General features: G+C 38.3%; 1 protein-coding gene across 1 annotated transcript in view; it reads right to left on the bottom strand.

Annotated features, from left to right (window-relative positions):
* The window catches only part of FMN2 (formin 2), a 388,079-nt gene that overhangs the window by 183,401 nt on the left and 179,746 nt on the right, over positions 1-24,932 (bottom strand). Inside the window, exon 8 of the mRNA XM_063670713.1 lies at positions 622-683. Within this exon, the coding sequence (XP_063526783.1) occupies positions 622-683 (62 nt within the window). The remainder of the gene's footprint in view (positions 1-621; positions 684-24,932) is intronic.

The raw sequence follows: 24,932 nt of genomic DNA on the forward strand, positions 1-24,932 counted from the left end.
AAGGAATCTAAAAAACTTGAACTCATAGAAACAGAAAGCATAACGGTGGTTGCCCAGGGGTGGGAGGTAGGAAAATTGGGAGATATTGGTCAAAAGGTACAAACTTTCAGTTATAAGATGAATAACTTCTAGAGATCTTATATATAAGCATGGGTGGTGATGGATGTGTTAATCTGATTGTGGTAATCAATGTGTATATCAAATCAGCATGAATATATAAAATAAATATACCTGGAATGTATTCAATCTTTTTCAATTACATATTTTAAAATTTTAAGTGTGTGTGCCTGAGTGTGTGTGTGTGTGTGTGTATGAAGTGCACAGAACAATGCTTGGCTCAATTTAGCCCCCACATCAGTACTGATTATTATTTAAATTTTAAAAAATCATGAATGACCTCATATGCAATATGATTTGATTCACAATTTTTCAAACCATGAGACCACACATTTGTCTGATATGTTCCTAGAAAGTATTGTAACAAACACCTACTTAGGCAAATTCACTACACTCAGATCAAATTTCTTTAGAGGACCTTAAAACAAAGAGTCTATATGTGCACATAGACATGCACTGTGTACATATTATATACTCACACATAAAATTCCTTCTATTACTCACATTCTCATAGAGAGCTTGAAGGGTCTCCAGGTCAACCACAGAATTATCCAAGTTCACAACAGCTGTGGAAAAGAAAAGAAGAATATAAATTGCCATAAGCCACCTGTGAAAAGATGTTTGACCATCTCAGGCAGCAGGCTCACGGCTCAGCAGCCAGAGGGAGCAGGGGCTTTAACTTCAACGTTTCCCCTTGCCCCCACTGCAAAGCCTGCACCAGGAATTTCGCTGGGCCAGGTGTCAAGTGTTAAAGCTTTCACTTGCTCCACAAATACTAAATCCCATGAAAATGGCCCAGGCAAAGGTCAGAGAGAAACTGTGAGGTCTGTTTTTCACGGCCAAACTGAATGAATTTGAAAAATCTGCTTCATACCAGCAAAGTAAGCAAATCACTTCAGTGAGTGCTACATCCCAGTTTTATATCAATAAATGGTTAAATTCGCCAGTATATCTAGGACCTTTGACAAACGTGAAATCTAATCATCAAACGGATGGACTTAGTATAAAAATGATGGGTGCATTTCCTGTTATAATTCCTCAAAATATTATAATCGAAGGATGAATCTTTTATATTGGTAGTGGTATTAGCACAGATCCTACCTTAAAAATCCATCCTTAAAATATATACTACCCATGGTTATATAAGGAAGAAGCAGGATAGATAATAGAAAAATCAGCAATATTTTCTTTATGCATTTGTTGCCTGGGGAAATTTGTATTGTATTTTGGAGTAGGTGTGCTTCATTACTTGGTTTAGGCATAGGTTAATACAAATCATTCTGTGTTTTCTACATGGATATTTGGTAGAAACAAGGTGAATTTGCCTTGACAGAATTTGTGTCAAGTAGCCAGTGAAGCTCTTGGGGAGTTAAAAATTTCCCGGACAAAAATCACCAAGTAAATAATCACAAACTGGATATATTTATTTTGATAACAGAGGCATTTTACAATGTCTCTTCTCTCAAAGTTTCACATGAGACATTTTCTAGTTGACTCTGTCAAAATCCCAAGAAAGAATTTAAAAAGACAAGTGGGAAATGGAAGCACAGGATAGATGAGAAATCTAAACAAGGTAATTTAGCATTTGTATTTGGAGCTGGGAAGAGAGCCCAGATGCACCAAAAAATATTGTACCAAGTAGAATATGATACTTCCACCCTCATAATAATCCACTATCTCAATTTCCAAAAAAAATTAGGTGTGAAATACATATCTAAGAGTAAGAGTCTCAGACAAATCTTATTCATTAGACCATATAAGGCAAAAATATCATGAACTTTAATGTTTCAAAGTAGTAAAGGCACAGTCCAAATACCTTTGACCATATTTCAAAAATTAATGAAAAAGGATTAGCTAATAATTTTGCTGTGATAATATGTAAGAAAATGCATAAAACCTGAGTAAAAAACAGTAAATTTATGTATGGAATTATCTTCTTTCGATTTGTGCAGAGTCTAGCTCTTCAAGAGTATCTTACAGTGAATCCAAAGGTTTCTGATTTTGGAATTCATCAGCCAGCCAATAATCCAGTAATTCTCTACGTGATAAGAAAACTATAAAGGAAATGCAAGGGGTCAACTTGGTGTCAGATGCCATCCCCAGAACAAGGCAAAGAAACACAATAAAATTATTCATGATCAATTCAAAGCTCATAAAGTACACAATTGTCCTTTGAGTTTATCCATCATTTTAAACCATACTATTATTCCCACAAGTTTTCCCCACATAAAACTTGTGAATATCCTGAGGTTTCTCATCTTTCTATCTCATGCAATGTCATATACATGAGATCGAAAGAATATTCTTAATAATGAATATCTTAATACATGTTATGTGCTCCTAAACAAGTTCTCAAAGGGTCCTAACTCATGAAATCTCATTTTTTACTCATCCACAGAAAATCTCACTGGAAAGCAACACTGTTACTGTTTCTCCATATAATTTCCCCCTAGTTGACCTGAGAGAAATTAACACAATTCAAATGGGAATGAGCAGTTTTCAGGGCAAAACCTAATCATGCTTTTGTAGCCAAAAAGAAAGATTAAATACTGACAGATGAATGGATGCAGTGATAGAAATTCTAGACAGGAAATAAAGGTAAAAGAAGTAATTTGGGAAAGATTAAAATTATCGAAGTGCCACACTTCCTCCTCAATTTAAAAAGCATATGCTAACATTTCAGAAATCAGGACTTAGATCAAAATGTCTATGTTACTAGATGTTTAGTAGCATCTTCCATTGCTCCCTTCCTTAAAATCTGTGATTTGGTCAATGTTACATTTTCAATGGATGGAATTCTAAAATCAAGGAAATAAGATAAGCATTCCCAAATGCATTCAACAAATGTAAGGTGTTTCCTATACATCAGGGATTACACTAGTATACTAGAAGGGTTAACAGTTACTTGAGTAATAATGATTTGAAGTTGGAGCTATTTGGGTGGGAATGTGCTGAATAGCCCAGCCTTGAAAGTCTGCAGACAACTGGTAATGCACAGAGAAGAGAATACCATGATCAGAGTTCTAGATCATGCTAAGAATGACTGAATGCATTTTTTATTTTTTACTTATTTACTTATGTACTTACCTACATACTTATTTATGTATTTATTTATTTAGGTGGCAAAAAGATTCAAAGAAAAAACTCCTCAGAAATTTCTTGGTTCCAAGTCCAAAATTTCAGCCTTGTTTCAGAGGAGAGAACCTGAGTATTGAAATTATATCAAGGTGATAGTTCCTCCAAAGGGAATATTATTTTTACAAGATGCAGTTTCCCGATGTGGAACAAACATAGAACATGGAATCAAACTAAACTAAGTTTAAATTTAAATTTTTATTTGCTGCTGCATTACTTCAAGTAAGTTACTTTTTATAAGTTTTAGTTCCTTTATGGGGCAGGGGCAAGGAAATAATGGAAAATATTAGCCACGTTTTGGTTTGGGGTTTTTGTGGGGCTTAGAGGCAATGACAAGTAAAAGGGTCTGACATGTAGTTGGTTAATGTTACCTCCCCATGCCAACTTTTCACATAAATTCAACTATTAGAACATCCTTCCTGCTCAAGTGAGCCTTGTTATCAAGCCCAAGGTTAAACAAGTTGACTTTTTTTCTATTTGTTTTAGCTTCCTCTTGTATCCAAAAAAAAAGAAAAAAAAAACAAACAAACCAAAAAAACAAACAAAAAAAAAACCATTCCAACTGCATCTAATGAGGGATGGAACCTTTACCTGAATGATAAACCATTAGAATGAAACAAGAGAGCGTGGTATAGAACTACTGGGGCTTGTTCATTATACTCTGTCTTGTTTATTAGCATGTAAATAATTAAGCAGAAGACTAGATTTCGGATAAATCCAAAATTTAAAAGAATATTCAGTGATAAATGTTCAGTTCAGATTACTTTATCCTCTAATAGTCAGCAAGGCGTTAATGTGATTATGTTTCAGATTAGAGGTCAGATATCTCACACTCACTTCCTCCTTGCTGCTTTAAGATGCTGAGTAACACCCATCCTTGTCTGCGACTCATTACAATTCCCACTCCCACCCAACCCCTGCAGGTCTACAATGCAGTTTTAATCACTCCCTCAAAAACATATATAAATCAATTTAACCAGGAAGCATCTGTTCTGTTTTTATGTGAGTGGGTTCAAGGAGAAAGGTGTTGAGAGGAACTACAGACCTTTTTTGCACATTAAAAGATTATTCACTTATTTGTCAAATATGCTACATTTCCAGGATTAAAACAATGGAGATATTTACCACTTCCTTTGAACAACCTACAAACGACCATATGTTACTAATCATTCCAGCTGGATGTGGTGGTTCACGCCTGTAATCCCAGCACTCTGGGAGGCCAAGGCAGGCAGATCACTTGAGGCCCAGAATTCGAGACCAGCCTGGCCAACATGGTGAAACCCTGTCTCTACTAAAAATACAAAAATTAGCCAGGCGTGGTGGTGCGTGCCTGTAATCCCAGCTACTCGGGAGGCTACGGCAGGATAATCACTTTAACCCAGGAGGTAGAGGGTGCAGTGAACTGAGATCGTGCCTCTGTACTCCAGCCTGGGTGACAGAGCCAGACTCTGTCTCAAACAAACAAACAAACAAACAAACAGACATCACTCCAGACCAAAACAGACAGCAATTCTTGTCTACGATTTTACCAAATGCCAATGTCTAGATAGAGAGTAGAAAAACATAGTAATCTTTCAGGCTTTCATACCAAATGGCTGTGTGTCTTTGATCAAGACACTAAACTTCTCTGAGACTTTATCAAGTGGGATAACTTTCGTTTATAGCATATGCTTATCATGTGGAGAAAATAAGTAATTATATATTAGAAAAATAATTCAGAAAGGCTTGGAATAATGGGTGTGATTAATTTTAAGGTGTATATTACCTGTAAACACATTGGTTCAGAAATTAGATTAAAACTAGGTGCTAGATTAAAACTAGGTTCAGGACTAAACATTTGCGTTAAATAGTTAAAAGTTAAGATCACAATAGCTATTCTCATCATGAACTCCACCAGTATGAACTTGCTCCACCGGTATGAACTTGCTAAGATCCAATGTCATTGTTGTTAAACCACGCTGTTAAAAAATGAAAAATGAAATGGCCTATTTTGGAAGTCAAATAGTCAATTTAACCTAAGATATTTAAAATGTCTCAAAATGTCCAAACAGAAAAAGAAATCTGTTTTCTTTTGATTTTAAGATTTTGATGGATGACTGCATTACATTAAAAAAATAAAGGAAAAAGCAATTCAAAACAACCAAGCATTATAGACTCAACATAGGAAACAGTCCCACTCCTGACTGTGCGCAGGCAGGTGTCTATCCTTGGACACTTGGTCTCTGCTACTAATGTGTTCTCCTCCATGGCTGCCTTTGTCAGCACCAGAAATATGGTACATGCTTCTTATTCTAACTTACTACAAATGTTGAATTACCCACAGGCTAGAGAGCAAAGTAATCTATCTGTATGAATGTTTACATGATAAAATGAATCCTGTCTCTATACTTTCAAAGAACTGCACAGAAGGGAAAGGACTTATTTTAAGTGTGCCTTAAAAGGAACTCATTTGAAACAAAGCACTTCAACAAAACATTATTAGAGAAATTTGTTGATCTTTCACATATTTTGAGTAGCCAGATTAAGTAGTTCACTTTATTTGTGTAATCCCTTTTTTTAGAGAGAGACAGAGTGACAGGGTCTCACTCTGTCACCCAGGCTAGGGTGCAGTGGTATGATCATAGCTCGCTGCAGCCCCAGACTCCTGGGTTCAAGCAATCTTCTCACTTCAGCCTCTCCATGTGGCTGGGACAACAGGCACATGCCACCATGACCAGATAATATTTCTATTTTTTAATTTTTTTGTAGAGACAAAGGTCTTGCTATGTTTCCCAGGCTGGTCTTGAACTCCTGGCCTCAAGTGATCCTCCCACCTCAGGCTTCCAAAGTGCTGAGATTACAGGCATGAGCTACAGTGCCCAACCTATTTGTATAATTCAATATGATAGGATTACTCTTGTTGAATGCAACGTTTTAAGCTATGAAACAGTGTTAGTACCTGCCTTACATTGATATGTTTTAAAATCAGGGATCTGTTGGATGAGACAGGACTGGAGCAGTCTCTCAGGGCTGCGCTTGATGGCCCCTTCCTTTCATAAGCCATGAACACTTATCCCAGCCACTGCAGTCACCTACTTTAATCTTTCCTGTGTGATCTGCTAAACTGGTGGTAAAGATGCCGCAAACTGGAAAATCTCACAGTGTTTATTACCAAGTGTGTTATTCATTTCTGCATGGCAAGTTACACCAAAGCTTAGGGGCTTACAGAGCACACATGGATTATCTCACACTTTCTGTGGGTCACAAATCCAGGTGCAGCTCAGCTAGGGGCCTTTGCCTCAAGGTCTCCCATAAGACTGCAATCACGGTATTGGCAGGGGCTACGGTCTCATCTGAAGGCTCTGCAGGAAGATCTGTTTCCAGCCTTACTCACAGGCTGTTGGCAGGATTCAGTTCCTCAGGCTGAGGGCCTCGGCATCTCACTACTGGTTGGCTGGAAGTCTGACTCAGTTTCTTGCCAGATGGGCTTCTTCATAGACAACTCTCGAGGTAGTTGGCTTCCCTTAGAGTGAGACAGAAAGGGCATACAAGACAGAGCCTCCTTCTCTTTGTAACCTTATTTTGGAAGTGACATCCCATCACCCCTGTTCTGTTCTATTCTATTCAGTGTGAGTCGTGAGTGTAGCCCACATATAAGGGGTAGGGAATATCACAGGGCCATGAGTCTCAGAAGGTGGGGATCTCCAGGGACCATCTGAGGGGCTGCCCATCACAACACATTGCTAACCCATGGCCCTCTGTTCCTTGGACTTCAGCTTCCAACTTGTGTTGCTCTATGGGTCTCTACCTTGTGTTAATTTCATTAATGCGAATGTTTTTATTCTCCTGTTAGGCTCTAGGTTGACAAAAGACATGGAGAAGCACCATGATTCGGTGGAAAGACAAAGTGCACTAGTCAGGAAGGCTGGCTTCTGGTTTAGGCACAACCTATCAAATCAGCTAAACCTCATCATTTCTATAAATAGAGATCATATGAGATACGTTCTGTAGATATACAGAGACGTGTGAGACAATATGGACAGACCCTTCCCTCCATGATTACATGGTCATGCTTCATTCACTGTTGTATCCTTTCTCTATCTAGAAGAACCCAGTACACAAAAGACTTGGAAAAACATCTTCCTCGAATGTTGAAAGGATAAAACAGGCTGAGGTTAGCAATTCCTGAAAATCAACTCTGCCTTTAATTTTACTGGACAAACTGACCGTTCTTTGAGATCACTCTGATTGTCCTTTCATAAATAACTAACTTTACTCTAGCTGACATCATAGCTCAAAAATACAGAACACAAAGATAATAATATGCCATGTCACATTGCCATCTGATGGCACCGGAAGGCAGTGGGGCACAGTGACCACACAACTTATTATCTGCATAACCCAGAGCATCTCAAGTTCCTCATCTGCAAAATGGACCTAATAAGAAGAGTACCTGCCCTACAGGGTTCTTGCAGGGGATTAAATAATAAAAGCCAAATGCAGTGCCATGCACAAAGCAAACACTCAGAAAATGTTGGTTGTTGTGATTATTATTATGGCCCATTTCACATTCCTATAATGGAAAATGTTTTTTTTAATCTCTCTCCAAATCAGTATCTTAGATTGAGAGGTTTCAGATGAACCAGGTTGAAAAAATTCTCAGCAAAAAGAAAAATGACAATTTCAGTTGTACTGATAGTAACATAGAAGACTAAACAAGTAACAAGAGGGATTGGTTACTTGGGTTAACACTAATTTGGGTTAAAGTACATGGAAAGAGAAGTAGAGTCAGCAGAAGCTTAAACACAAAATGAGTACAAATCTGCTCATATTTACGGTTCATGCCCTCTTTTCACTGGCAGAGTATAAGGGCTTGAAGAAAGCATCTTTACCCCATTCAAAATACAGAAGCCACAGGAAAAGCTTTGATGAAGTTAGCTTTGCAAGCTGCTGAGAAGCAAAGACCTTTGTTTGAGCAGGCACTCATGTAGCAGAGATCAGAAGCATCCTCTCATTTAAAAGAGTCAGGTTTGTCATCTTACTCTAGCTACCAGGAAGCTACATTTCGTAAGAGATCTCTGAGGAACTGCAGGAAGCATGTCATTTAGACTTTAAAATCAGGAAGAAGAGGACATATAAGCAGTTAATTTTTGTTTCACTGTATATTTCAGTGAAATAGAAACTTTTACATTTTGGGGGTACGTAATTGAAATGTATCTGGCAATATTTGTTATCTCTTTTGTAAATGTCCTACAAAACATTTTGGGAATCTGGAGTTATACACACTCCCCCATCTAGAAGAGCTGACAGTATAGTGAAGTAGAAAGACACATCGACAAATAACTACACAACAATTACACCACAATAAAAGCACAAGGTAGAGCTTGTGCAAATGGGAGAAAGAATGGTGTTGTCAGGTGTAAAAGATCCTCGAAGTGACAGAGTTTGAAAGTGAATGACTACTAAATAGATGGTCTAAATCTTCATAGCATCACCTAACATTCAGATTGCTTCATTCGATTTGCACTGTGATATGTATTAATACATACTGCTGGGAAGCATCTCTGATTAAGATGGCACAGTAAGTACAAGCATTTGATTTTGTTCTCTCCTGAAGTTTCACTAAAGCTATAGTAAAAACATATTTAAAAAAGTAAACCCATAAGGACTGGAAGAAAGAAGACTAGATGACAGCAACAAAATGTGGAAGCCAGCTGTACTCGGTTTCGTAGACCTTAAAATGATAAAACCATAACTTTCTCTGAGAAAACTGAGCACCAACCCTGAAGGCCAAGGAACTGGCAACAGGCACTTGTCCAACTGAGGGTAAAGCGAGGAATATCAGAAACAAGGAGCACTGGGTGAATGCTGCCAGTCAGTCAGTTACATGCTCATTCTGAAAAAGTCCTTCTCAACTTCATCAAGTTGATTTTCTTGAGAAATTAAATCTAAGTCTCTGGACAAAGACACAGCAAGCACAATTGTAGGATAGGTTGCTATGCTGAATACACAGGGACCATGCGGAGTACTGCATGTTGAACACAAAAGCCTCCATACCTCCATTCAGCCCTCTTCCCCCAACTTAGGGTCCAGAACACTGCCAGACAGGCCTTTACTCCCCAAGCCAGAAATGGGAAGTCTCCAGGAACTCTCTCCATCCCAGGAAAAAAGACCAAAAGATAAAGACATGGGTGAATGCCCAACAAAAAACACACACCGAAAATGCTACACTGAACTCGAAGTCCAAGAGTCTAACATGAGGACTCAGGGCTTCACATCACCTTTTAGACTTAAGCAAGAACAGACAGCCAAGGATCAAATCATCTATGGGAAGCCTCTACAAGGGATGTTAGAAACCAGAGGGGGAAAAAAGAAAGGGAAAAAAATAAAGCAGTAAAACTCCTCCAACTCCTACAAAGTGTCATCAATACTTGTTGTCCCCACATTCTTCTCTGCCCATCACTTCCTAATCCCACTCATCAAGTCTTTGCTCTGATTACTGAGTCACCAGTGTTTTTAGATCTCGTGAAATCCAAATGCACATTTCTCAACCTTTGGCAGCAGGTGACACAGTTATAAATTCCTTCCTTCTGATACACGTGCTAAACATTTATCCTAGCTTCCAGGATACCACTCTCTTCCTCTTCCTCCTACTTCTAATGTTCCCCATTCCTCAGTCTCCCCTGCTGGCTCTTTCTCTCCCTAACCTCTCATTTTTGGAATGTCCTAGGGCTCACTACTGCCACCCTTTCTTACCTCTATCTACACTCACCGCCTTGGTGGTCTCACCTAGTCTCATGGTGGGCTTGAAATACTCCAGCACTTTCATCTCCAGCTTCCGACCTCCTTCCTGAACTCCTCACTTATAGAACCAACAGCCTTCTCAGCATCACCACTTGGGTGTCTAACAGACAGCACACTCTATACATGTTCTTCTGTCTTACATGACGGAGCCTCCATCTGCTTGGTGTTCAGAGGAACTGTCCTTAATTCCTCTCTTCCCCTCACCTTCCACATCCAACACATCATGAATCGTGTTGGCTTCACATTCCAAACACATCCAGAATATGACTTCACCTCACCACCCCCACCCCTACCACCCCATTCTCAGACATTCCCGACTATTGCCTGCAATTCTTGCAACACCCTCCTAATTGAACAAAATGTTTCTTCAAACAAAAAACAGGGTAACAGAAAAACCCAATAGAAGATTTGGGAAATAAATGTGAGAATTTCCCAAAAGTAGATCAAAAAGGAAACGAAGAAGAAAAAGCCAAGAAATTTAGACAAATTTAGGAAGGCCAACATCCAAATAACAGGAAAGAAACGGTTGACCAGTTCCTGAGAGTAGATCCCAGTGAGTTAAGATTAACAAAAACCATAGAATCACGTACTCCGTCTGACCATATGCCTGCCAGATATAAAGCACTTGGTTCACACTTTAGCCCGGCCAGAAGCTGTGTCCCTGGTGATCCTTCTGTTCACAGAACTCACTCACTACATTGCCTATTAGTTTTTATGTTTTTAAGGACCCAGAAAAGGTCCTTAAAAATTTCAGGGACTCTGAAGCTAGAAGACAGATTACAACTTGGAAATTTTTTCTGCCTTTCTTTTATAATCTTTAATCTAATAATAGAAATATTTCCCTCTTCTTACCCAGCTAAGTTTGTGTTTGCCTTTAGGTGTTATAAGACAAAACAATATAAAGTTGAGGAAAAGTTGTGTAGATGGACAAAGAATTCCAAGAGTGGACAGCTGGGGAAGGGAAAGTGCTTTTATAGAAGCTATCATCTGTATTCTAGTGGAATTAAAGAGAAATAAAAACTGAATTCCAATATCTTGGAGTTTATTAGGAAGTAAAATGAAAAATACAGGGTCTAGATGAGGGGGAAAATGTCAGTCATTCCTGATCGTTTGTTTCTAACTCAATCCTCCCCCCTAGCTTAAAAGATTGGCTCATATTAGGGAGTGATATGGGCATCTAGTTAAAATATAGTGATGAAGATTATTTGAAATACGAATGAAATCCTGACAATTACCCACACGACAATATGGCCAAAGTGTTAAATACATTTGAATCAGTTAAAAAATTGTTTTCAGCAGTAAGTAAAAGAATATCTGAGTAGACAGTGACTTGAACAAAGCTAAGGTTGCCATTGATTCAGGGGATAAAATACGTTAGGGCCCAAAATTTTTAAGTGGTCTTCATATGCCTTTTCCTTTTCCTCACTTGGAACAATTGCTGCTACTGTACCAGCCATCACTTTCACATTCCAGGGCAAACGAAGGAGGAAAGAGGAAAGCAACAAGAAGAAATGCACAATGCCGATGGATCATACATTTTTAGGAGACTTCTACTTACGTCTCACTGACCGAATCAGTTTCCTATGGTCACCTGGAACAAAAGGGAAACTGGAAAGTATGGCTCTAAATGTGGACAAACTGCTGTTTCTAACAAAATAGCAATTTCAAGCTCCAGTCTAAGTAATCTCCAAAACACTCCATAAATACCAAGGCTCATTACTTTCTCTACCTCTGGATTCCACCCTTTAACATTAATAAAAGCCATCTGATACACTCCAGCTATTCCCTCTATTGTATAAAAGTATGTGGTTGGTCCCTCCAAGAAGATTTTTAAGAGCCTAATAGCAGGGATCTTGTCTTAGACATTATTGTATCATGCCAGAGTGTCCTGCATATAGCAGACAACTGAAGAAGTGTGTAATGTGAAAAACAAAAGTCATTGCTGAACCTCCAGAGAAAAGTCATAACAGGTAACCTTAAGAAAGGATGCCACCACTCACACATTTGCCTTATTGGCTCCAGAAATCCACAAAGGCAGAAATGCCTGGGAAAGCGAAAGCCAAATAAATACTGGCACAGGCAAAAATCCCTGCTGCAAATGGTACTACAAGCATGAGCCTCTAAATAGTAATGAGGAGAGGAACTGCAAAGAGAAGAGCAACAGACTGACATTACTAGGGGAAGAAGCCTCCTTTTCCTCCTCCGCATCTATAATCTGTGGTGGATACAAAAGGCTCATTTTTATTTTCAGGACTGCCTTAATTTTTATTTATTTCTATTACTGTTTTAATTAATCTGCTGGGAAGATGTAAGAAGGAAGAAGAAAAAAAAGAAAAACACAGCTTGGCAGAAATGCCTAGAACTATCATCCCTCAATCTTTATTTGAAACTCAATAAAGCATAGAAATCTTCAGGAGGTGCATGTCACTGGGCAACTGGATGTGAATGGAGTCAAGAGTCATACCCAGCATTCCTTTCTAAGGAATATAATGCTGATGCATGAATCTCCACCTGAAAATCTGCACACCTGGGTAGTTACATTAAAAACTTTCAAAATGTATATTACATAACAAAAATGTTCTAAAAAGGTAGCCAAGCAACTTTTAAATTTGTGTTTGATTTTGCTTGGCTTAGTTACGTGAACATATCCAACAGCTGATGTAAACTAACATTTCACAGGAAGGAAGACACTTGCTACCATATTCATCAGAACATTTTACACTTGATAATAAGATGAAAGGAAATACTATTTGCATTCTTTCTGCATCTCGCCACTAAGATGCTTGGGCACCTGGAAACCTGTGGCCTTTGAGTATGCACACAAACGCAGACATCTTGCCAGAAGATGTGCTGCCAGGCATTCTTAACATACACCTGAAACCCTGCACACACGCTTGTGAGTAATATTTCAAGTAATTCTGGATTATCTAAAGACCATGATAAAGGTCAGTTAAATGGCAAATATACCAACAGCATTCTTCTTTTGATCCCAAATTAAAACAGTGGCATTCTATTCCTTGTATCTGTAAGACTTCTAAACTTTATTACTGCTCTTCTTATTCAAAGCCCTAGTTTAAACAGTAATATGTTTACTGAGAAGTCTTAACTCACCAATATAATAACTCAAAAGTTGTGGTTTTCTCCAGAATTACATGAGACTTAGACCTTGTGTTTTGGATTTAGATAGACCTGAACTAAAAACATGGATCTGTGACTAACCAGCTGTGCGTCTCTTGGAGAGACTTGGTAAGCTCTCTGAGCTTTGGTTTATTCACATGGGAAACAGACATATTAGTGGTAATGTTATTATCCCCTTAAATGGATATTATAAAGATTAGAGGTAATTCCTCTATTGTGTGGAAAACAGTCCTTGTTATAGCAGGTACTCTAAAATGAAAGGTTCTTCAGTTTTTGGTCAATGTCTAAATAGCACATATACCTTTGTAGATATATTTGCTCTCATAAAGCAAAATATAAATTAGAAAATAAGAGTATAAGTTTCGTATTATTGTTTGGACCTTAAAAATAAAAGGACAGTATATTCAAATCATGCATCTATATACAACTGGGCTAATTCCCAATTTCATGAATCAAAGTAAATGAAGATCTGCTTAAAGAATAATGGAAAAATGGGTTATTCTCAAACCAGCAGTCAGTGTATAAATTGCTCTACAGTAAGAAATGCACAAATGACAGTACCTTAGAGATACTACCAAAAAATGACAGTGATATTGTGTCATTTGTCCTTCCTTTATTACGTATTTTAAATTTTGCTAATTAAATGGTACGATGTTGAAAGGAGACCATTTATTAAAAACTGTAAGACAAAAATGTACTCTCGAGAGACATGCTTTTAAATATCAGAAATTAATGTAATAATTACAAAATGTTTTTATTCATCCACAAAGAAGACAGAATATCTTCTGGAAAACATCATTCATTCATTGAACAAATATTCAGAGTTCTAACTCTGAGCTACGTACTCTTGTCCACCCTGAGGATGCAGCATAAACCAGACAGACATAGTTCCTGCTCTAGTAGAGTTTACACCTTGTTATCAAACAGTTAAAATACCGTATGTCCTAGAAAGGAAGAAAACTGCATTTTTTTATAATATCCTATAATTTAGGAATCACTTTAATTTATACTATCTTCTCTTTTTGAACAGTTTAGCATGATGGAGCTTTACGGTAAGATACAGACAATAAAATCCCAGAATGCCATAGACTTTGCGCTCAGGCTACATAAAGAAAGGCTTTCCTGCAAGAAAAAACTAAATCCAATACACAATCCAACACTGGTACATCTCAAGCACACTTGCTTATACAAGGTTAACGACATAAGTTACTGATTAAGTCGGTAGGCTTCATACACCTATGGGCCTTGTTTATAAGAGCTGTACAAGTTAAATTGTTAGAGAACAAATGCATTTTGTTTGAGTCAGTATGTCGCCGTCTTGTCTAGGCAGGAGGAAAAAAAATGGATACCAAGACTGTGATCCTTTTGGAATAAAATCTTTAAATGCAAACATGATTACCATTGTAGACTGTTTAATCTAGCGATATTGTATTTCATTTCTGTTTTTGGAGAGGTTTGTTGATTTGACCATACTGGGTACGACTCGGCGCTTATCTCAACTGTTTAGATAAGATTTATTTGACTTTGGCAGGTGACAAAATCTAGGGTGTGGAATAAGGGAGGTAGAAAAAAAGACTGGTATATTCCCAGATAGTGTTTATTTTAAGCATAGTGTATAGATGAGCAAAGAGTTTCAAACAACGCACTGTACTTTATGTAAAACATCCACTGTCTGTTGAATGTTTTCCGTAAACCAGTACTGCAAAATGTCCTTTATTGGGCATAACAGACTTCACCTTCTTGCTTAGGTAAACATTTATGCTCTTGTAAAAGAGGGCTTAGTGAGTTCCCCTGGAAATAGAACCCTAACTGTGGGATCACATTTTGCCACTGTTTTCTAACACATGCTCTAAAAGGGACACAGTGATAAACTTTATTTTGAATGTAAGCATATATATTGCTCCATAAGTCCAGAATCTATCAGAAATATAAATGCCTTATGCCAAAATAACTTTCATACCAATAAGAATCATACTTTTTTCAGTGTAATTCTACACAAACATGTCTCACTGAAAGAAACCTAAAACAGAAAAGCTTGAATTTATAAACACAATGATTATAATCACAATTTTAAGGGAAAAAATTTTCCTTTTCAAAATAGTTCACCTAAAACTTCATTTAAATATTCAACTTCTTTAGTATATATAAACATTTATATATTGGCAGACATGTTGAGGTAGGGGGAAGAACTAAGAAATTTGGTCACTAAAAATTAAAAATTCATAAAAAAAAGAAAACTCAGTTGTGAATTTGTAACATATGACTGAGAAGATCAGAGCTCACATACCAAAATTGGACATGTTAGGGTAATGACTTTCATTGTACTACAGAGATCACCTTAATCAACCTGTATTTCATTATATTTCCAATATGTTTAAAAACATGAAAAATCTAACACCCATATATTTATCACCCTCCCTTTGGAATAATTTTGTTCTTATTTACATCAACGTGTAGTTAATATATGCAAAAGTATGATACACTGGTTTGTGTGTATGTTGAGTTTTGTTATTTAAAAAAAAAAATTTTTGTTATTTGTTCAGTTAATGAAGGTTTCTTTTTTCTCTTCTGAGGTATATGTTGATGTGTAAGAATTACTTTAATGTTTCCTTGTCTAGAAGAATGAGGAATTAGTTAAATATGGGGAGGAGTTTCAAATATTAGGATTTATCTGATGTGCTTTTAATGAATAAAAAGTTGCTTCTAAGTAAAATAAATACTTTTCAAATATAAGATAGAAAGGCCTCTGTTCTAATTCCTCCACTCACGTTTTTGAGTTCTAATTAAAGTTCCAGAGGTGACTGGTGCCTGGAAAGTGGACTGCTGAGGGAATTTTCCTTCTATTTACTGTGCTGTCCTCACACTTTCCATTCTCTCCAGAGTTCAGTAAGTACCACCTGCTTCTTACAGTGATGTCTTGACAAAGGAGATTATCAATTTTGCTTTTCCCAACCCCAACCTCTTCCTCCTTCATTGCTTTAAGTATCCAGTGGCTTTCAGCATTTCTGCAACTGCAGAAATGAGGTGTCGCACACATTTTGATTTAATTGAGCAAGATGTATCTGTCCTCTTCTCACGGTGTTAGAATTTTTTTTTCATTAAAGAAAACCATTTTTATTGTCAGAGCTTCCTAACATCCTTCAATCACTCATAATATGTGCAAATAGTAAAAATATAGGATAGGCATCACTGTGTTAAAAAGCTTGCATGGAAACCATTGGTTGGGGGAAGGTTTAGCCTACCTCAAGCACCATGAATTTTCAGCACTGACGTGTCCATCATATAACACTAGTTCCAAGTCTCTTCTCTTACCCCACTGCCCAACTAGAACAAAATTACAGTTCAAGCTCAGGTTGCTCTATGAATAGTAAATGTCTCTTCAAGATTCCATTCAAATAACTGGACTAAAATTTAGGACCTTTCTCCATAGTCCCACACCTACTGGCTTGACAGGTCAGGAATCTATCTCATTCCGTCATTACAAAAATCTGCTATGGTCTTTTCCTTGGCTGCTCCTATACATAAATAATCCCATGAAAACCGAACCAATAAAAAGTAATGCAGACTTCAAATTTCACAATTTATACATATAAAGATACTCTGGTATTTTCATTTGTTTCTTATTTTCAAGATGTGCAAAGTCAATCTAAATGTATCTGTGTAGGGGAAATCATTGCTAGTGGCTAAAACAGTTTAATAAAGCACTTAAAATTTAATCTCAGCTGAAGTTATGATCCTCATTGTTAAAGACGAAGCAATTTCCTATTAATAAAATTCCTAAGGAATATCAAATCTCCTTCCATTCCTCATCTCTTCCAGCTGAGGAAAGAGGAGAGTAAGTGGATTTGTCCTCACCTGCCAGGCTACCACAAAGGAAAACTCAACCTCTCCCCCAAATTCCTCTTTGGCACAGAATAAATGAGTTAAAGTCGAGGCTAAAAGTTAACTCCCCAGACTTCATCGTATTTCAACACTTTAAGCCTTTCACTAAGTATTCTGAAATTACTACTCAAGAGTATCACAGATGCTAGAAGAGTGACATCATGTCTTTGTGACACCCAGACCTTGTGCTACGTGCAGCTGATGATGGGAATACAGCACTCCAAAGATCGTGGCCAAGATAATGACAACTGACCCTACAAATGCTCATTCAAGACACTCTGCAGCAGTGAGGCCAGGAGCCCCAAATGCCTGTTTATATAGTTATGAAATAAACTTTTAAAAGTGGGCATTTAGCAAGAAGCATTAATATATGCACAGTGTAGCAGGAATTAGGGTTCATTGGACCACTGATAAGTACATTTGAATCAGAAATAATTCATCTCAAAAGTGTAAAGTATGCATTTTGGTAACTATTCTAAACATTTCAAATATTTCAAAAAACAGTAAAGCCTATTTGAATTTAAATAAACATTTGAGTTCCATTTTTAATGAACTCAATATTTTTAAGTTTATTATTTACCAGATATCTAAATATTTCAAAAGCCTTCACTCTGGTAAATAAGGTAATGTTAGAAGATGCAGGTAAAGGCCAGGCACGGTGGCTCACACCTGTAATCCTAGCACTTTGGGAGGCCAAGGCGGGTGGGATCACTTGAGGTCGGGAGTTCAAAAACAGGCTGGCCAACATGGTGAAACCTCGTCTCTACTAAAAATACAAAAAAATTAGCCGGCCATGGTGGCGGGTGCCTGTAATCCCAGTTACTTGGGAGGCTGAGGCAAGATAATCACTTGAACCTGGGAGGCAGAGGTTGCAGCAAGCCAAGGTTGTGCCACTGCACTCCAGCCTGGGCGACAGAGTGCAACTCTGTCTCAAAAAAAAAAAAAAGAAGAAGATGCAGGTACTTAAAGTTGGGTAAGGCATAATCTTCATAAAACACATCCTTCTCCCTCCGTTTATTAAAAAAAAAAAAAGAAAAGGCAGGAAGGTTCAATATAACTGTATTCAAACATGGCAGTCCTAGAGTCTGGGAGAGTTTAGACCTGTTGGTCTAAAACAGATTGATCATACCAGATTTTAAAATAAAAAATTCTAAGAATTAAAAGAAATATATTTGTTTTCTAATGAAATAATTAATGTCAACTTGGATCCCATCAATAACTCAATCTGTATTCTCTTCCAAATGGCTACTGTGACAAATACTCAATGTTATTATCCAACAATCCACCAAAATGGTAATTGAATTTGCTGTTTACATTTAATTACAGTATTTTACGTTTATTAAATATAATATTTCCAACTTATCTTTACATGAATGTTAGGAAATCAAGAAAGCCACTATTGTTCATGTTCCTCTGTATGGAAGAAACATTTAACAGGGTCAAGGATTAAGTGGAAACAATGCAAACACAAACACACAGCCTGATTTTAAAACAACTTCCTGATTTAAAACAACTTGGAAACGCAATTTCCCCAGTGAACTAGTGTCAAGTTTGATGAGAAAATGAGGCAACACTGAGCATTCTGCCCCCTTTCCAGGCAGAGCCTTTAAAAATATAAAATATGCTCAAGATAGAATACATCTCTCTTCGTCCTTTCCACTTGATCTAATTCTTACCCATCTAGAAATACTCTACATGCAACATAGTAGATTCAAGCAGGATATAATCTTGAGGCTATTTTACAAACTTACATGATTGTGGAAAATTGAGCAGCCTGTGTAGTCTGTGCCATGAGGGTCGTGGTGGCAAATGGGGTCTCATTTGGAAAAGGAAGGAAAACACTGACACACACCCCAATAGATAACTGCATCTTCCACTAACAATATGAATTGTGCATTTTCCTTTTGCTTTGGTGCAACTAAGTGTTCACATGATTATTTCAGTTGATTGACTCATCTGAAGTGCACTGTTATCCTCTACTTAACCCCCAAGGTAGGGTCAAAGTGTTCTCATCAGTTTCACCAGGGCACATGAAGCTTCTCCTCAAATTATATTGTCCCTCACACTCTTCCGTTACATCCTAACACACATTCTTAACCACGCACCATTATTCATGCCTTCCCGGGTCATATACACCCTTTAATTCCTCTATAATAAAATATCATATGCAAATGACAAGACCTCAACCCTTGTTAAAACCACCTCTTCACCTATTCTAATGCCTGTGTCCTGCACAGCTGAACATTGCGGAGAGAAATACAAACCACACTTAAAAGCATGGCCACTAACCTCAAGTGGGCCCTTCACTGCTGCCCAGCATTCATACTGTACTTCCCTTGCAGAAATGATAGGGATTGCCCAGGCTAGTCTCAAACTTCTCAAGCAATCCTTTGGCCTTAGCCTCCCTAAGTGCTGAGATTATAGGTGTGAGCCACCTTGTTTGGCTTGATCCCTCTTATACGCTGGATTCTTCCATTCCTCAGAGGTCATTTGCATGGATAACAAACAGGCTATACTTTCTACTTAAGAATACCCTTTCCTAACAAAAAGTGGGCGAAGGATATGAACAGACACTCCTCAAAAGAAGACATTTATGCAGCCAACAGACATAGGAAAAAAAGCTCATCATCACTGGTCATTAGAGGAATGCAAATCAAAACCACAGCGAGACACTATCTCATACCAGTTAGAATGGCGAGCATTAAAAAGTCAGGAAACAACAGATGCTGGAGAGGATGTGGAGAAAAGGAACGCTTTTACACTGTTGGTGAGAGTGTAAATTAGTTCAACCATTGTGGAAGACAGTGTGGCAGTTTCTCAAGTACCCAGAACCAGAAATGCCATTTGACCCAGCAATCCCATTACTGGGTATATACTCAAAAGATTATAAGTCATTCTACTATAAAGACACATGCACAGGTATGTTTATTGCAGCACTGTTCACAATAGCAAAGACTTGGAACCAACCCAAATGCCCATCAATGATAGACTGGATAAAAAAAATGTGGCACATATACACCATGGAATACTATGCAGCCATAAAAAAGGATGAGTTCATGTCCTTTGCAGGGACATGGATGAAGCTGGAAACCATCATTCTCAGCAAACTAGCACAGGAACAGAAAAACAAACACTGCATGTTTCACTCCTAAGTGGGAGCTGAACAATGAGAACACATGAACACAGAGAGGGGAACATCACACACTGGGGCCTGTTGGGGGTTGGGGAGCTAGGGGAGCGATAGCATTAGGAGAAATACCTAATATAGGTGACGGGTTGACGCACGCAGCAAAACACCATGGCACGTGTATACCTATGTAACAAATCTGCACGTTCTGCACATGTATCCCAGAACTTAAAGTATAATAAAAGACAAAAAAATAAACTTAAAAAAAAGAACGCCCTTTCTTGACCCCAATTTCCCCTACCAGCTATAGGTATACCACCAGGTTCATGCATTTTGTCTCAGCAAAAAGTCTACACCTGTAGTCTCCAAATCACTGTCTTTCCATCCTCTCTCAAGCAAACAAAGTCTGACCTGGAATTGCTGATCTTCTGCTCCCAAACCTGGTCTTTCTGCAGTTTTCCTTATCTCAGTAAATGCAATGACAACCTTTCATTAACTTAAGCCAATAATCCTGGAGTCCTATCTTTTTCTCACAATCTACATCACCAAAACCTGTTGCCTCCACCCTCGAAACATATTAGGAATCTGATATCTCACACGTCTCCACTGCTCCCACTCGGGTCCTGGCCACCAGCATCTCACATCTGTTGCTGTGAGGCTCCTCACTGCTCTTCTTGCCTGCCTTCCTTCCTCTTGATATTCTGCACACAGCAGAGCATCCCTTGGAAGACAAATCAGACCAATCATTCCTCTACCTAAACCCTCTATTAGTATTTCCTCTTTCTTAGAGTAAAAGCCAAAGTTCTTAAAAAGTCAGCAAGGCCCTACATGATCGCCCTCCCCCTAGACCCCATTATTTATCCAAATCACGTCTCCAGTGCTCTCCCCCATGAGTACTCTCTCCAGGCACTCTCAGCAGCGTGCTGATCCTTCAATCACCCCAGGATCCTTGCAGTTGCCTGGTTCTTTTCCTTCACATGCTCTTTCCTCAGATATTTACAAGGTTCCTTCTGTCGCAGCCTTCAGCTATCACCTTCTGATTGGGCTTTCCCTGACTCCTCCCTCTCCTCTCATGATGTGCTCCTTATTTCCATTCTCCCTCCTTTTTTTTTTTTTTTTTTGTTTCCCCTGTGGTACACATTAAAATTGTTTTTCTTCTACGGGAACACAGACATGGATCTTTGTCTCTCTGTCTTTATTTCTGTATCCCACTGCCAGGAGTGGAGCTTGGCAGAGAGCAGGCAAACAGTTAATGTTGAGTGAATGCTGAAGCATTGGAAGAAATCAAGGAAGGAAAGAAGGCAGTAGGAGTGAATGAATTATGGCCTCCCTGATGTTAATGTCAATGCTAGCATCTTTCCTTGTGGGAACAACAGGGACTAGTAAGTACAACAATAAAATCAGTCACTCCCATACACCCTAACATTCATATGAAAGTACTTCACTAAGGCAATCATAGTCTTTCCATGCATTCTGTTTATCTCTCTGCTTGGCACAGAAGTTGGCATAGAGAGAGACGCCCCAACACCTGAGAGTCACCTGAATCACAGAACTTACCTGATTCAGAGTCACCTGAATCACAGAGAGAAGATACAGCAAGTGGTAATAATAGAAGGAATAAAGCAAATTCTCAAGTTATCCACCACATCTTTTTCCCCCTGTGTGTGTGTCTCTGCCTCCTCTGCCTTCCCCCTCCTGCCACTCCCATACACAGAGCACGAATGTGTACTCTAGCTAGAAGGTACAACACTAAAGCACTGCACAGAGCAACCGTAGCCTCTAACCAGTAGACTAGCTCTATAGCTAAGAACCACACAGGAAAAAAAAAAAAAAATCATGCATTGTTCTTCCAGCTTAAGCCACTGATAGAATAGGTAACATTGAGAGTTCTCAGGAAGTACAGCAGAGGTTCAGAACATGGACCTGGACCCAGAATGCCTGTGTTTAGATCATAGCCCCACCACCTGCTAATTAAGTTTCTTTTGCTACTCTATGCCTCAGTTCTTTCATCCTGAAGATGGAGATAAAAACACCTGCCTCATACAGTTGTTGCAAGCCTTCGCATAGTAATGTCTGTAAGTGTTCCCTATTATGATCAGCAATTGTCTATCTTAAATTTGGAACCATAAAAATAGCATTAATCGGAATCTTGCAGACAATCTATTTTAATGTCTTCCTCAATTCAGAAATTCTCTTTACAACTTAATTCGTAAGAATTTCATGCTGTTTTTGACAATGATAGAGAACCCTCCTCTTATGTTCTACCATTTCCTCAAATGAGCCTGGTATTATGTTGTAGTGGCTAAAGCAAGGGAAAAATTCTTCCCTTTGTAATCTATTGGAGAAGTGACAAAGTTCTTACAGAGACTTGGAAACTGCTTTTTCCATTATAGGCCTTTCTGTACAACTTATTTTCTTAATCACATGCATATAATTATTTGATTTAAATTGTTAAATGTAAAAATGTAGTCAGAGGTATTTGGCTGAGAAAATAAAGATCTCGCTGTATTCATGTTTGACCATGAAAGAAGATGCAAGATAGTCAACAGCATGAAATATCATTGCTTCAGCCATGCCAAAAGATAACATGTCATTACATGACTTTGATGTCTTAGCTGATGTCACGGCACACTGAGCTGAGAGGAAGGACTATGATTATATTTGTAGAATACACCTCACAGGAATAGGACACACGCAGCTGCATAAGGGAAAGGTAAAAAGTGTCAATTATTGCATCTGCTCCAGAACTCTCAGAATCCTCACTTCATCCAACTGGATAAAGGTGGCCAGGGAGTATCCTGAGAGTATCCACTTAGGGATGCTGGGGAAGTGCTTGTCAAAACACAAAGAACTTTCAATCAGCCAATTTTGAAATACAAACATAACTCTACTTATGAAAGGGGATTCCCCTTGCCCCAAAATAACAATGCCAATCTGACCCCTCTCAAGGATTATGCCAAAGGAATCTTTTTGCAAAAACCACACCTTTTATGCAAAGTAGTTCAAGGGTCAAAGTTGATGTGATTAATTATGCGCTCACACTAAGTGCTCTGTGGTCAAACTTGGGCTCCACCTCCACACATGCTCCATGTGGTCCTGGACAATCCATTCGCAATCACCCACTGATCTTAAAGAACAGATGAAACATTACAGGCAGGAAGGCCTTGAGCTGCAGTGAGCTGTCTTCAGGCTCACAGAGTCACCCTCCCAGTGAGGGTCAAGAGGTCGGCCAAAACACCTTTGACAAAATTCAACAACCCCTCATGCTAAAAACTCTCAATAAATTAGGTATTGATGGGATGTATCTCAAAATAACTGGCACAAGACAGGGATGCCCTCTCTCACCACTCCTATTCAACATAGTGTTGGAAGTTCTGGCCAGGGCAATTAGGCAGAAGAAGGAAATAAAGGGTATTCAATTAGGAAAAGAGGAAGTCAAATTGTTCCTGTTTGCAGATGACATGATTGTATATCTAGAAAACCCCATTGTCTCAGCCCAAAATCTCCTTAAGCTGATAAGCAACTTCAGCAAAGTCTCAGGATACAAAATCAGTGTACAAAAATCACAAGCATTCTTATACACCAATAACAGACAAACAGAGAGCCAAATCATGAGTGAACTCCCATTCGCAATTGCTTCAAAGAGAATAAAATACCTAGGAATCCAACTTACAAGGGATGTGAAGGACCTCTTCAAGGAGAACTACAAACCACTGCTCAATGAAATAAAAGAGGATACAAACAAATGGAAGAACATTCCATGCTCATGGGTAGGAAGAATCAATATCATGAAAATGGCCATACTGCCCAAGGTAATTTATAGATTCAATGCCATCCTCATCAAGCTACCAAGGACTTTCTTCACAGAATTGGAAAAAACTACTTTAAAGTTCATATGGAACCAAAAAAGAGCCCGCATCGCCAAGTCAATCCTAAGCCAAAAGAACAAAGCTGGAGGCATCACGCTACCTGACTTCAAACTATACTACAAGGCTACAGTAACCAAAACAGGATGGTACTGGTACCAAAACAGAGATATAGATCAATGGAACAGAACAGAGCCCTCAGAAATAATGCCACATATCTACAACTATCTGATCTTTGACAGACCTGAGAAAAACAAGCAATGGGGAAAGGATTCCCTATTTAATAAATGGTGCTGGGAAAACTGGCTAGCCATATGTAGAAAGCTGAAACTGGATCCCTTCCTTACACCTTATACAAAAATTAATTCAAGATGGATTAAAGACTTAAACGTTAGACCTAAAACCATAAAAACCCTAGAAGAAAACCTAGGCATTACCATTCAGGACACAGGCATGGGCAAGGACTTCATGTCTAAAACACCAAAAGCAATGGCAACAAAAGCCAAAATTGACAAATGGGATCTAATTAAACTCAAGAGCTTCTGCACAGCAAAAGAAACTACCATCAGAGTGAACAGGCAACCTACAAAATGGGAGAAAATTTTCACAACCTACTCATCTGACAAAGGGTTAATATCCAGAATCTACAATGAACTCAAACAAATTTACAAGAAAAAAACAAATAACCCCATTAAAAAGTGGGCAAAGGACATGAACAGACACTTCTCAAAAGAAGACATTTATGCAGCCAAAAAACACATGAAAAAATGCTCACCATCACTGGCCATCAGAGAAATGCAAATCAAAACCACAATGAGATACCATCTCACACCAGTTAGAATGGCAATCATTAAAAAGTCAGGAAACAACAGGTGCTGGAGAGG

The sequence above is a fragment of the Pongo pygmaeus genome, chromosome 1, assembly GCF_028885625.2.
Source record: "Pongo pygmaeus isolate AG05252 chromosome 1, NHGRI_mPonPyg2-v2.0_pri, whole genome shotgun sequence".
Taxonomy (NCBI): domain Eukaryota; kingdom Metazoa; phylum Chordata; class Mammalia; order Primates; family Hominidae; genus Pongo; species Pongo pygmaeus.